Genomic DNA, 10,699 nt, shown 5'->3' on the forward strand with positions numbered 1-10,699 from the left:
AGAGAGCTTAAAAGGAATGATGAGATAAACACTTTCCCCTCAAGCATCTTAGGGAAATCAATCTTGTAGCTAGTGAAGTAATTGAGAGAGTGAATTACTTACTAAAAGATCGTTTCGTTCATGCCAGCATGTGGGCATCTCACATCTCTCCATCTTATGCATCATCTAAGTTATCCTAGCTCAATTGCCTGTTCAAGCTTGGCTCGTTTATGTGCACTGAGGTTCAGTACGCTCAAGCTCGGCTCGTTTATTTGCACTGAGCCCGAGTGCTCAAGCTCAACTCGAGACGAGTTCGAACCGAGCTTAAACAAGTCAAGCAGGAGCCAAGCTCGAGCTAGCTGACTCATTGTGTAGCTCTTTGTAGAGCTGCGTGCAGCATCGTTCCATGTAAAAAATGACCTCAATTGATATTGTAAAAATATGACATAAGCATAGTAAAAGCGAAGGTAAAGGTGGTGGAGGAAAGGGAGAGGGTGGTGTATGTTCGCCCCCGATGATTCACTGAATCCCACGCCTGTGTTCGGGGCTTTGAATACCACGTATACAAGCACATGGGGCTCGTATTCTCGTGTATGTTGACATAACTTTGCATCGAACTCTGGTGTTGTTGCAAAGACTTAAGTACCCTTTCTTGCTATTCTTCTCATAAAGTGACGGTTTGAGAAAATAACAAAAATGCCCTTCATTCAAAAAAGAAAAAACAAACAGTTAAAAAAAGGACAAACATGTCCTCCATCCAGAAAGTCGAGGATGATGTTGACTCTTCAAAGTCTTCTTCTTCTTTCTCCGTAAAACACTGTAAAACCCTTTTTCTCTCTAGAGAAGAAATCAAGGGAGGCAAAGAGTTCTCCCTAGAGAAGGCCATGAACATCAACCCTTTCACTCTCTCTCTCTTCTCTCTCTACTTCTGTGCACATCCAACAGACGATCCTACATTGCTCCATCGCCATCTTCTTCTTCTTCCTTCTCCGTAAAACACTGTGAAACTCTCTCTCTCTCTAGAGAAGAAATCAAGTGAGGTAAAGAGTTCCCCCTGGAGAAGGACATGAACATCAACCCTCTCACTCTCTCTCCCTTCTCTCTCTACTTCTGTGCCTGATTTAGAGTTTTTGCCCTTACAGGAGGGGGGTCCGGGGGCTCCCCCCTGGCGCAGTCAGCGGGCGGGGGTCCAGGGGGGGCCGCCCCTGGCGGGGGCTCGGGGGGCAGCGCCTTCCAGACCAATTTTTTTTTTGGCCTTCCAACAACGATTTGTAGTATTATCGGGCTTTCCTACATCAATTTGTAGTATTTTCGGGTGATTTGCGAAAGATACTACAAATCGCAAATCGCTATAACGATTTGTAGTGTCTTCCATAAATCGCTATAGCGATTTGTAGTGTTTTCCGCAAATCGCTATAGCGATTTGTAGTGTCTTCTGCTAATCGCTATAGCGATTTGTAGATTCTTCCGCAAATCGCTATAGCGATTTGTAGTGTCTTCCGCAAATTGATATAGCGATTTGTAGATTCTTCCGCAAATCGTTATAGCGATTTGTAGTGTCTTCCGCAAATCACTATAGCGATTTGTAGTGTTATTCAGTAAGCAAACCGCTGTAAATCGCTACCCGAATTAGGACAAACTTGTCAGGGCCATATCTCCCTAACCGGAGGTCATATTTCAAATTCGTAAAAAGGTGTCTACGATATTGAGTATAGTTTATTTCTGTAAATTTTCAGCGATTACTATTACCATTTCATTCCTCATTTTAACTAAAAACCAGACCCCCATTATTTTGTGTTATTTGAGTTGCACAACACCATTCTCGCTTGGCATCTTCATCGATTTCTTTCAACCTTGCTTGAAACAAAAATATGTCTTTCTCACCACGATACCCTGTGCATTTTTTGACCACGACACCCGGGACCCGTGCTGGGGGGAGCCCCCGAACCCCCCTCCTGTAAGGGCAAAAACTCTAAATCAGGCTCTACAACGAATCAAGTTGAACGATGCTACCCACGCTGGGAGGAGCCCCCAAACCCTTCTCCTGTAAGGGCAAAAACTCTAAATCAGGCTCTACAATGAATCAAGTTGAACGATGCTATCCACGTTGGGAGGAGCCCTCAGACCCCCCTTCTGTAAGGGTAAAAACTCTGAATCATACTCCACAACTCTTCAAGTTGAATGATGCTACCCACACTGGGAGGAGCCCTCAGACCCCCCTTTTCTGTAAGGGTAAAAACTTTGAATCAGACTCCATAACTCTTCAAGTTGAATGATGTTACTCACGTTGGGAGGAGCCCCCAAACCCCTCTCCTGTAAGGGTAAAAACTCTGAATCAAGATCTACAACTCATTTAGTTGAATGATGCTACCCACGCTGGGATGAGCCCCCAAACCCTCCTCCTGTAAGGGTAAAAACTCTGAATCAGGCTCCACAACAGTCAATGTGCAGGTCAGCCGGTGCTTGATGGAGCAATGTAAGATCTTTTGTTGGATGTGCATAGAAGCAAAAAGAGAAGGGAGAGAGAAAGAGTGAGAGGGTTGATGTTCATGGCCTCCTCCATGGGAGATTTCTTTCTCAGATAATCTTGCAGTGCAGAGACTGGGACTTAAATAATCTTCGGGGCACTTAAGTCTTTACAACCACTCATTTTCAAGAATCGTCATTTTTTTTGGCACCAATGGAGGAGAGGGTACTTAAGTCTTTGCAATCGCATCAAACTCCAATGCTAATTAATGCTGACAAACATGTGGATACGTCTTCGCACATGCTTACATACGTGGTACTCTTTGGGACCCCCGAACATGAGATGTAGCTAACTGCCCTGTTCAGGGGGGGGGACATATAACCTGCTTCGCATCAAGTGGGATATCTGCTGTTGTTTTTCACTGTTGTCATGGTTGATATTTTCATACTTGCATATTTTCAGATTTTTTTATTTTTATTTTTTTAATCAGAAACCTCAAATGCCAAAGCTTTTCTTATAAGTCTTTGCCCCTTAAATTTAATTTGACTGTTTCCTGGTTGCAGATGCAAGATGTACCCTGATCTCACGCTCTCTGGGGAAAACAATGTCCAGATCAGGGTTGTTGGGGTTACCCCACAAACAAAGTATGTGATTCTGATGATCTTATATGCTGCCTTCCTCTTTCTTCTTTTGTGATGTATCATGGACAATGTCACAAAGATGCACCTGTATCATGCCCCGTATTAAAAATTTCATAGAATTGGCATAGATCATGAATCTCTCTCTTTTTGTATCTAATATTGTTGTGGGTGCAGGCACTTTGAAGGGGTTGAGATGAATGGAGGACATGAGAATGAAGGATGCAAGTGTGGTAGCAACTGCACCTGCAACCCATGCACTTGCAAATGATGTGTCTCTTGCCTGTGACTTATGAATGACATAGTCATGAGTACCTCTTAGGTATAATAATTGGTTGGCCACAGGGTGTTTGGTGCACCATGCAGCGGCCAACTAGTGTGTTTTTTCTTCTACCCTTTCTCCTACTGTGTATGGAACCTTTCATGTATACAAAGGTGGCCTATGCATGTTGGAATGAAGATATAATTTATAGAAACTAAAGAGAAAAAGAGGTCTAGTGTACATGGTGTCAACTGTTTGCCAAGCATTTTTAGTACAATGGAAGAAGCGCCACCACAGGATACAATTAGCTTTGTATCATGTCAGCAACAATAAGGGGTGGTTTGACTTCACAACTGATTGCTTCCTCTGATTTGTGAGAGAGAGAGCATCACAGCTCATCTCCTTCCGCAGAGGGATAGGTTAGACTTCGTGAAATCATGCGTCTAAGTGAAGATACTCCTTGCAGCTCTTCTGAACATGTCATCAACCTGAGGATTAAAGCATTATGAAGCTAAATGATACCCACTTCATTAAATCAATGAAAATGATAATAATGCTATTAAAGAAAATTTTGGAAATTAATTTACTTGTTTAGATGACATGCCAATCTTCTCCAAATCATATAGCTGCAACAATCAGGTGGATAATTTGGATAAGCTTGTGGATTCCAGATCCAAATTGAAATAGCATATGCATGTTTCCTAAATCAATTGTGATTTCCCTACCGTTTTAATGGGTTGTGGGGTTTGTTCTCTAAGCTTTAGAATGTAATCTGCCCTTTTCTGCCCAATACCCTGTATAGAAAAAAGAAAGGAATATTTTATGGTACTACTTTTTCATGGTACAAATCTATCTAGAGCTTATCTTTCTTTTTCAAGTGAACCTCACCTTCAAGCCCATTAGCTCCTCCCTGTAATTGTAAAACCAGGGGAAAAAAAATCAATTCCAAGTAAAAGGTTGCAAAAACTGCAAGAAAGAAACACTTCATGATTTTTTGAGTGATGAAAGCAGCAGCAGCACTTGCTTGAGTCAAATTCTCGTGGTCATCATTTTAGTTTGATTAAGAGTGATTATCCAACCTCATTTATTTTACAAATGTATGGATTCCATGAGAGTAAAGTATATTAGAAATTGTTACGCATGGTTATCCATTAAAGCAGGCAATGACTCGGGTATCTTGGTTTTGCGCAGCCAGAACTTGCTGCGAACAGGGAAGCCAAACCCCCCCAACCCGTGGACAGCATAGCCTGATGTCCAACCTGAATATATAGCTATACCATTACTACGTTCACATTCAAATAAGTGATGGACAGTCAACAGGTTGTGAAATAGACAGCTGCTGGATCATTGCCAATATTTTGAAGAAAACGCTCTTTCAACACAAATGATAGATAAGATTATCGTGGAGATACAGTTCGTACTGAGAACTTCTCTATAGTTGTAGATTGATGTTTTCACTGAATGTGTTCAGAATACTTGCAGTGATATGAATGACGCAATTTACTGCATATAATTTTCCAAATTCAGTTACAAAATTAGAAAATACTTTTCTTAATGCAGACCACATAACAAACAACTTACAGATTTTCATCAGTTGAACATGGAAAGGTAGAGATAACCTCTTCAACAAGTTATGACTAACAATATGTAAGAATCTTTTTAAAACCTTAATGTAATTGAAACCATGCAAGTCTAGATAGTTCGACAATGTTGATGGGAAAAGTTGCACATAGACATATTACAGAAAAAAACACAAGTGGAGGAAAATCAAATAATACAGCTCCAAGGAGACCACATTCAACCTTCCAGAACTAATTGCAATAAAGATCAAAAGCATGAAGGATAGGTACATGGTAGATTCTTTGCGAATTTTATTGCATGGAGCTTCTCAAAAGACCAAAGAAATGACAAGCTATTTATTTCATTGTTGTGTGCAGTTCTCAGTGCAGATACATCATGACAAAAAAATTTACAGAGCAGAAAATCTAGCTTACCTGTTAGCTATATTCAAGAATGCCAGATATCCTTTAATAAGAGAATTCTGCTCAGCCAACCCACAATAACAGAAAAAGGATTGGTTCAGTTAAGTATATCAAACTAAAGAGAGAATGAGAAGTGCAAAACAAAATGCAAAGTTGCAGACCTTCAAAGTAGAACCTTGTACATGAAATTTGTCAAGAGGAGTGCCTGCAAATAGTGTTTCATCATAGTCATCATCATGGTTCAGAACACATGGTGTGTGTGGTGCTGGAACTTTTGAATTGCATGGAACCTCAGTCGATTGGGTTTTGTATGGTATATCATCAGGTATCGATCCACTGACATTAAGGTTTACTGGAGAAAGTACATTCTTAGAAGAATTTTGATGTGCTCTTGTCCTTGCAGTAGTGAGTGGAGACATCATATTCTCCTTATCCATAAACTGATCTGTTTAAAGGAAACAAAATTATGAAATTAGTAATCTGCATCATTTGAATGCACAATGAGCCGCTTCAACCCCATGTTAAATGCTTGAAAACCAGTGTTGAACTTGCACTTAGCATCATTTATCTGGTATTTACCAATTATGGTAGCTAATGGTCTCCAAAATCCGCTCTCATTTGCAGCCTCAACTTCTTTGTTATAATGAGTGGTTTCCATGCACTTGTTACCGTCATCATCTTTGTAATACTTTGCCACCTATTGAAGAACAGTTGTCAATGTAATGAAGCTTATGTAATATAGAAAATTGACAGGAGTTTCTGACTAGAGAACAATGAATTTAAAGCAAACCTCGGTAAAGATAGAAGATTCCTTAAATGTTGAAGTAATTGATAAGGAGCTTTCCTGCAATTGTATATTGATCCACAAAAAATCAGATCAAATTTGCTAGCAAATCTCTAGCATCTACAATTTTAATCAAACCAAAGGCCATGAGATTGGCTCTAGTCCTGGACTCTCTTTCAAGTGACTTGGCTTCCTGACCTGAATTTGGTGAAAAGCTAAGATCAAATGGAATGGTTCATCACATGTGCTACAAATTAGCCAATCAGGTTATTAAGTGCCATTGTGAATTTCGTGTACTGGTTTCAATTAAGGATTGGCTATACAGTGAATGCTTAAAAAGACTAACCTTAAATTGGTTTATGAGTATGTTATCACTAATCTTCGTGTTATGTTTCTGGATATCATCTTTGGGGACAGAGGAATCCTGACAGAAGCAAGTAACCAACTACTTGAGCATGACAAAGTACAGGAACAGTGCACTGTAAACTTAACCTAATCAGGAAAACCATACCTTTTCGGATTCAGATATCTGTACAATTGCTGAAGAATATGTTGAGGAGCTTTCCTGAAAAGAGATTTGCAAATCCATGTCTGAGAAACAAGACATCTTTAATCCATAATTACCCAAAGCTTCTAAAAACCTTGGAAGCTTGCTTCAGAAGGGTGAAACCACACATTTCTTTCACACTTCTGGAACTTTATGGGAAGTTCACTTCCCTCAATACAAACTTTCCTTGATGTTGGAAACATACTTTTCTTGTTCAAATAATGTTCATTTCAAAAACCATTTTTTACTTCCAACTCTCTTCCATTATTGCTTTGTACTTGTTTCTCTTTTTGCTTCCTAAATGCTTCAAACTTCATGTATCATTAAGGAATTTCTTAAACACTGGCTTTTGGCTTCCACCCACTGCTTTTGTTATCAAAAAGAAATTTATGCTTTTTAATCAATCAAAATATGGCTTCCTTTTCTTGTTTTATCATTGCATCATGAGAAATCAAGCTATATCAGAGCTGTACTTGTTTGTTCCGACTCTTCTGCCTAATTTTTGAAAACTTAAATGACAGTATGACTAGTATGCACGTGCTCACTCAGATAAACGGTTTCATCTAACAGCTTACATAGAGCTGCTTGATGGGCCTACCTTACAAGGAAGAAAACTTACCGCCATGGTTTCTCCCAGAGGACCCTTAGATTGGGTATCAAAAAGTTTTCTGTGTGAAAGAATTGTCCAATTAAGAAATTGTTATATCCAAGACCGATGACCATCCACAAATTAAAGTAACAATACCTTCCCCTCGCATCAGATGCTATTTTGGTGGCAAGTTTTACTTTCCCAGAAGACTTAAAGGAAGTGGTTTTCTTTGCAGAACTGATGGGTGTGAAGTAAGTACTCTTTGTCTTGCCCTTGGATTCAAGCCAAGCTTGAAGCTTCGCTTCCATGTCAACCTTTTCTCTTGGGGTTTCTTGTTTCCTCCCGGGAGGAACATAATTCACAATTTGGCAAGATCGAGCCGCTAAGCTTACAGTATGAACAGCTTCTTGATACGATGTTGGATTCTAGGATGCAGAATCAAAATGGTCATTAGGACCCAGCACAGTTCTTGACAAATAAGTTTAAGGACACTTCTGAAATGCTTACCAAGCAAGCGATCATTAGCGCCTGACTAGCACCACCCAGAGAATCCTGCAAAATCCGGGTCAATTTGCTCTCTCTATACGGAATGCGGGCCTGATTGGTATTCAATGCATGAATCACATTTGAAAGCGCAAACAGGGATTGGTTGATTTTGGCACTCTCTTGAAGTCGAAGCCCATCATTGCAGCTTCTTCTATTGTCTTCGCTGCCTGCACAAGTTGCAAACAGTGAAAAGGAGCAGAACTACACTAGGGTGTCCATAGACTACTTATATAATTGGAACAAAAGATGTGTCCCAAGGAAGAACCTGCTAAGTCTATAAGATTAATCCTCCCAACTAACGAAGTGTTCGAGTTCTCATCCGTTTTAGATACTGAAATTATAAGAACTCCATGGCTTCTACTGGATACATCATTGAGGCCGGTATGCCCAACTTTACGCCTCTGAATTCCCCGGGAAAAGACTTTATGGAACTCCTCGATTGACTGTATCGGAATCTGAAACAAGCACAAAGATTATGAACTTTATTATCCATGTTGCCCTTTGATTCTGCACATAGGCCACAACAAAATTACTTGAGAAAGACCCTTCAGTTGGATTTTGCCGTCTTTATCTTCCAGCACAGACACCTCCTTCATCTTAGGCTCCAGCAAGTCGTAGCACCGGTCAAGATAAACTTCGTAATACGAAATCTCCACCACTTTCCCGGTTTCCTGGCACATGGACATGATGCTTGACATTGCCAACAGCATTAGTCCAGGTCGCTCATCGGTCCCCTAATTCATCATCAACCCTTCAGAAAAAAACAGAAGCAAAAAAAGAAACAAATCAGAACAAGAGGGAATTTCTTACCTGCATTGTATATGTTTTTCCACTACCAGTTGCCCCATATGCAAACACTGTAGCATTACGCCCACAAAGAACCCCGGGAAGAAGAGGGCTAAGTTCCCTGGCGAAAATCTGGCCGACTTCTCCATCCTGCCCGTAGAAAAAATCAAGCCTGTAGCACTCGTTCCTACTGCATTTACGGCAATGCTGTCATCAAATACACCAATAGAACATGGCAGAACAAAACTACCAAATACAGATCTTGATGAGTGGAATCTGTTAGCAGAAAACCAACAACTACCAACCTTGTGAACTGATCCTGGAGATGAACATCCACTCCTTGGCCGGACCCGTCTTCTTGTTTGACGAAAGAGACGCAGGAGAGCGGTTTCTTGCCGGACGGATCGATCTCGGAGGACAAGAACGGCCTGATTCTCACCACAACTCTCACCTTGGACTCCATGGGGTCTTTGGGGAGATGGGTAGCTATGGTGGGAGTGTGGGAGGACATGGGCGTTGCCATCATGATCAAGAAGATGAAGGAAGGAATCAAGAGCACAGTCAGATTGGTTAGTTCGGTTTTGGTTGGAGTAAGAAAGAAGATCAAGCCGTTGGAAAGGATGAAAGAGAGAGCTCACTGTTAGTGACAAAATCAGTAGATTCTTTCCTTTTCTGTCAAAAGCCCAGGATGTGACCGTTAGAGCAAGGGCGGCATTTTCAATTTTTGAATGGGGAGAGTTGGACTCACAATATATTTTAGGTGGGGCCCACCAAGTGGGTATTCTTACAAAACTTTCCAAAGGCGGTTCTTAAGTGTTGTCAGTATCGGTGTATCGGCCGATACTTATCGTATCTCCAAAAATTCGATACGGTATTTACCTAAATCGGATACTTTTTAATAAATCTAAAAAATAGCTTTTTTAAATATTATTTTAATAGCTTTAACATGTGTCCCGATCTGATTGGTACTTAGTATTTTTCGGCTGATTCAGAACAATTCATTTGAGAATCGGTATTCAGCATGTTCACCTGAATAGATGGCCAAACGATACAAGTCCGATTTGGATCCTAACAACATTATTTTCCTACTCGGTACTCACGTGGTTACGGATATGGATATGGATATGGATATGGATATGAATAGATACTTACTTCAGACTGATACACGTGAGTTTTGATGAAAACAAGGACACAGGGATACATACATTCAAACTAGGGATGGCAGTGGAGCTGGGTGTGGGACAAGGTCTCCACCCCCACTCCGTCTTAAAATCCTGCCCTCCATCCCTGCACGGGTTTTGATTTCAACCTCCATCCCCGGTCCAAACAAAGTAAGGTGGGACAGGGTCCTGTTTCCCCTCTGTCTACTATCTTTTCTAAAGAAGGATTGGGAATGGCCATCCCTACACGGGTTTTGATTTTAACCTTCATCCCTGTTTCATGTCCTCTATCCCCGGTCCAACCAAACGGGGCGAGGCAGGGCGGGGCTCCATTTCCCCCCTGTCCACTGCCATCCCTAATTCAAATATTTTACTTGTAAAAAAATGGATTAATATCTCACATAAAATTCATTTATTATTGGTTGTATTTTTTTTTGTTATTTATACCTTCTCATTGCAAGAAAGATAGAAACGTGTTGGTTCTTGTTCCTATGTCACATGGATAGGAATACGTATTATAAATCAGCCTGAATGGGCCAATTTGTACCATATTGACAAAAAATTGACACAAAACTTAATGAATCAGCTTATTTTCAAATAGATCTTAAAAATAGTCAGAAATAGTTTTTTAATATTTTTTGACACATGTCTTTCTGTGGTTAAAAGTTGGCCAATTCAATCTTAAATCGAAATTCCCCGATTCCCTGAATCAGTCAAGGTCCGATACGATTCTTACAACATTGGATTAAAGTTGAAATTATTAACAAGTATAAAAGTAATCACAAATGAAAGAAGATAAGAAAGACAAAATGCACACGCAAATGAAGCAATGGCCCTAAGTTGGTTGTCATTAGGGATGGCAGTGGATATCGGGGGGAGGGAAACGGGGCTTGTCCCACCCCGCTCCGTTTGGATCGGGGATGGAGTGTTAAAGATAAGCATGACAACCAAAATGTCAA

At 40.5% G+C, this 10,699-nt stretch overlaps 1 protein-coding gene and 1 long non-coding RNA gene across 2 annotated transcripts; one reads left to right on the forward strand and one right to left on the reverse strand.

Annotated features, from left to right (window-relative positions):
- Positions 1–2,981: 2,981 nt before the first annotated feature.
- LOC149823329 (uncharacterized) lies at positions 2,982–6,117 on the forward strand. Its single transcript, XR_016434749.1, has 3 exons — positions 2,982–3,090; positions 3,262–5,192; positions 5,284–6,117. It is a non-coding gene; the product is annotated as an uncharacterized LOC149823329 (long non-coding RNA).
- Positions 6,118–6,244: 127 nt separating this feature from the next.
- On the reverse strand, positions 6,245–9,103 carry LOC149823330 (ATP binding microtubule motor family protein). Its single transcript, XM_090019924.1, has 10 exons — positions 8,886–9,103; positions 8,605–8,770; positions 8,328–8,528; positions 8,060–8,249; positions 7,756–7,961; positions 7,405–7,673; positions 7,279–7,327; positions 6,624–6,677; positions 6,459–6,536; positions 6,245–6,310 (listed from the first exon to the last, which is right to left on the reverse strand). The coding sequence occupies exons 1-10, from the start codon at positions 9,101–9,103 to the stop codon at positions 6,245–6,247; spliced, it is 1,497 nt and encodes a 498-aa protein (XP_089876050.1).
- Positions 9,104–10,699: the final 1,596 nt, after the last annotated feature.

Source organism: Nuphar pumila, chromosome 10 (genome assembly GCF_984573655.1).
Source record: "Nuphar pumila chromosome 10, dmNupPumi1.hap1.1, whole genome shotgun sequence".
Lineage (NCBI taxonomy): Eukaryota > Viridiplantae > Streptophyta > Magnoliopsida > Nymphaeales > Nymphaeaceae > Nuphar > Nuphar pumila.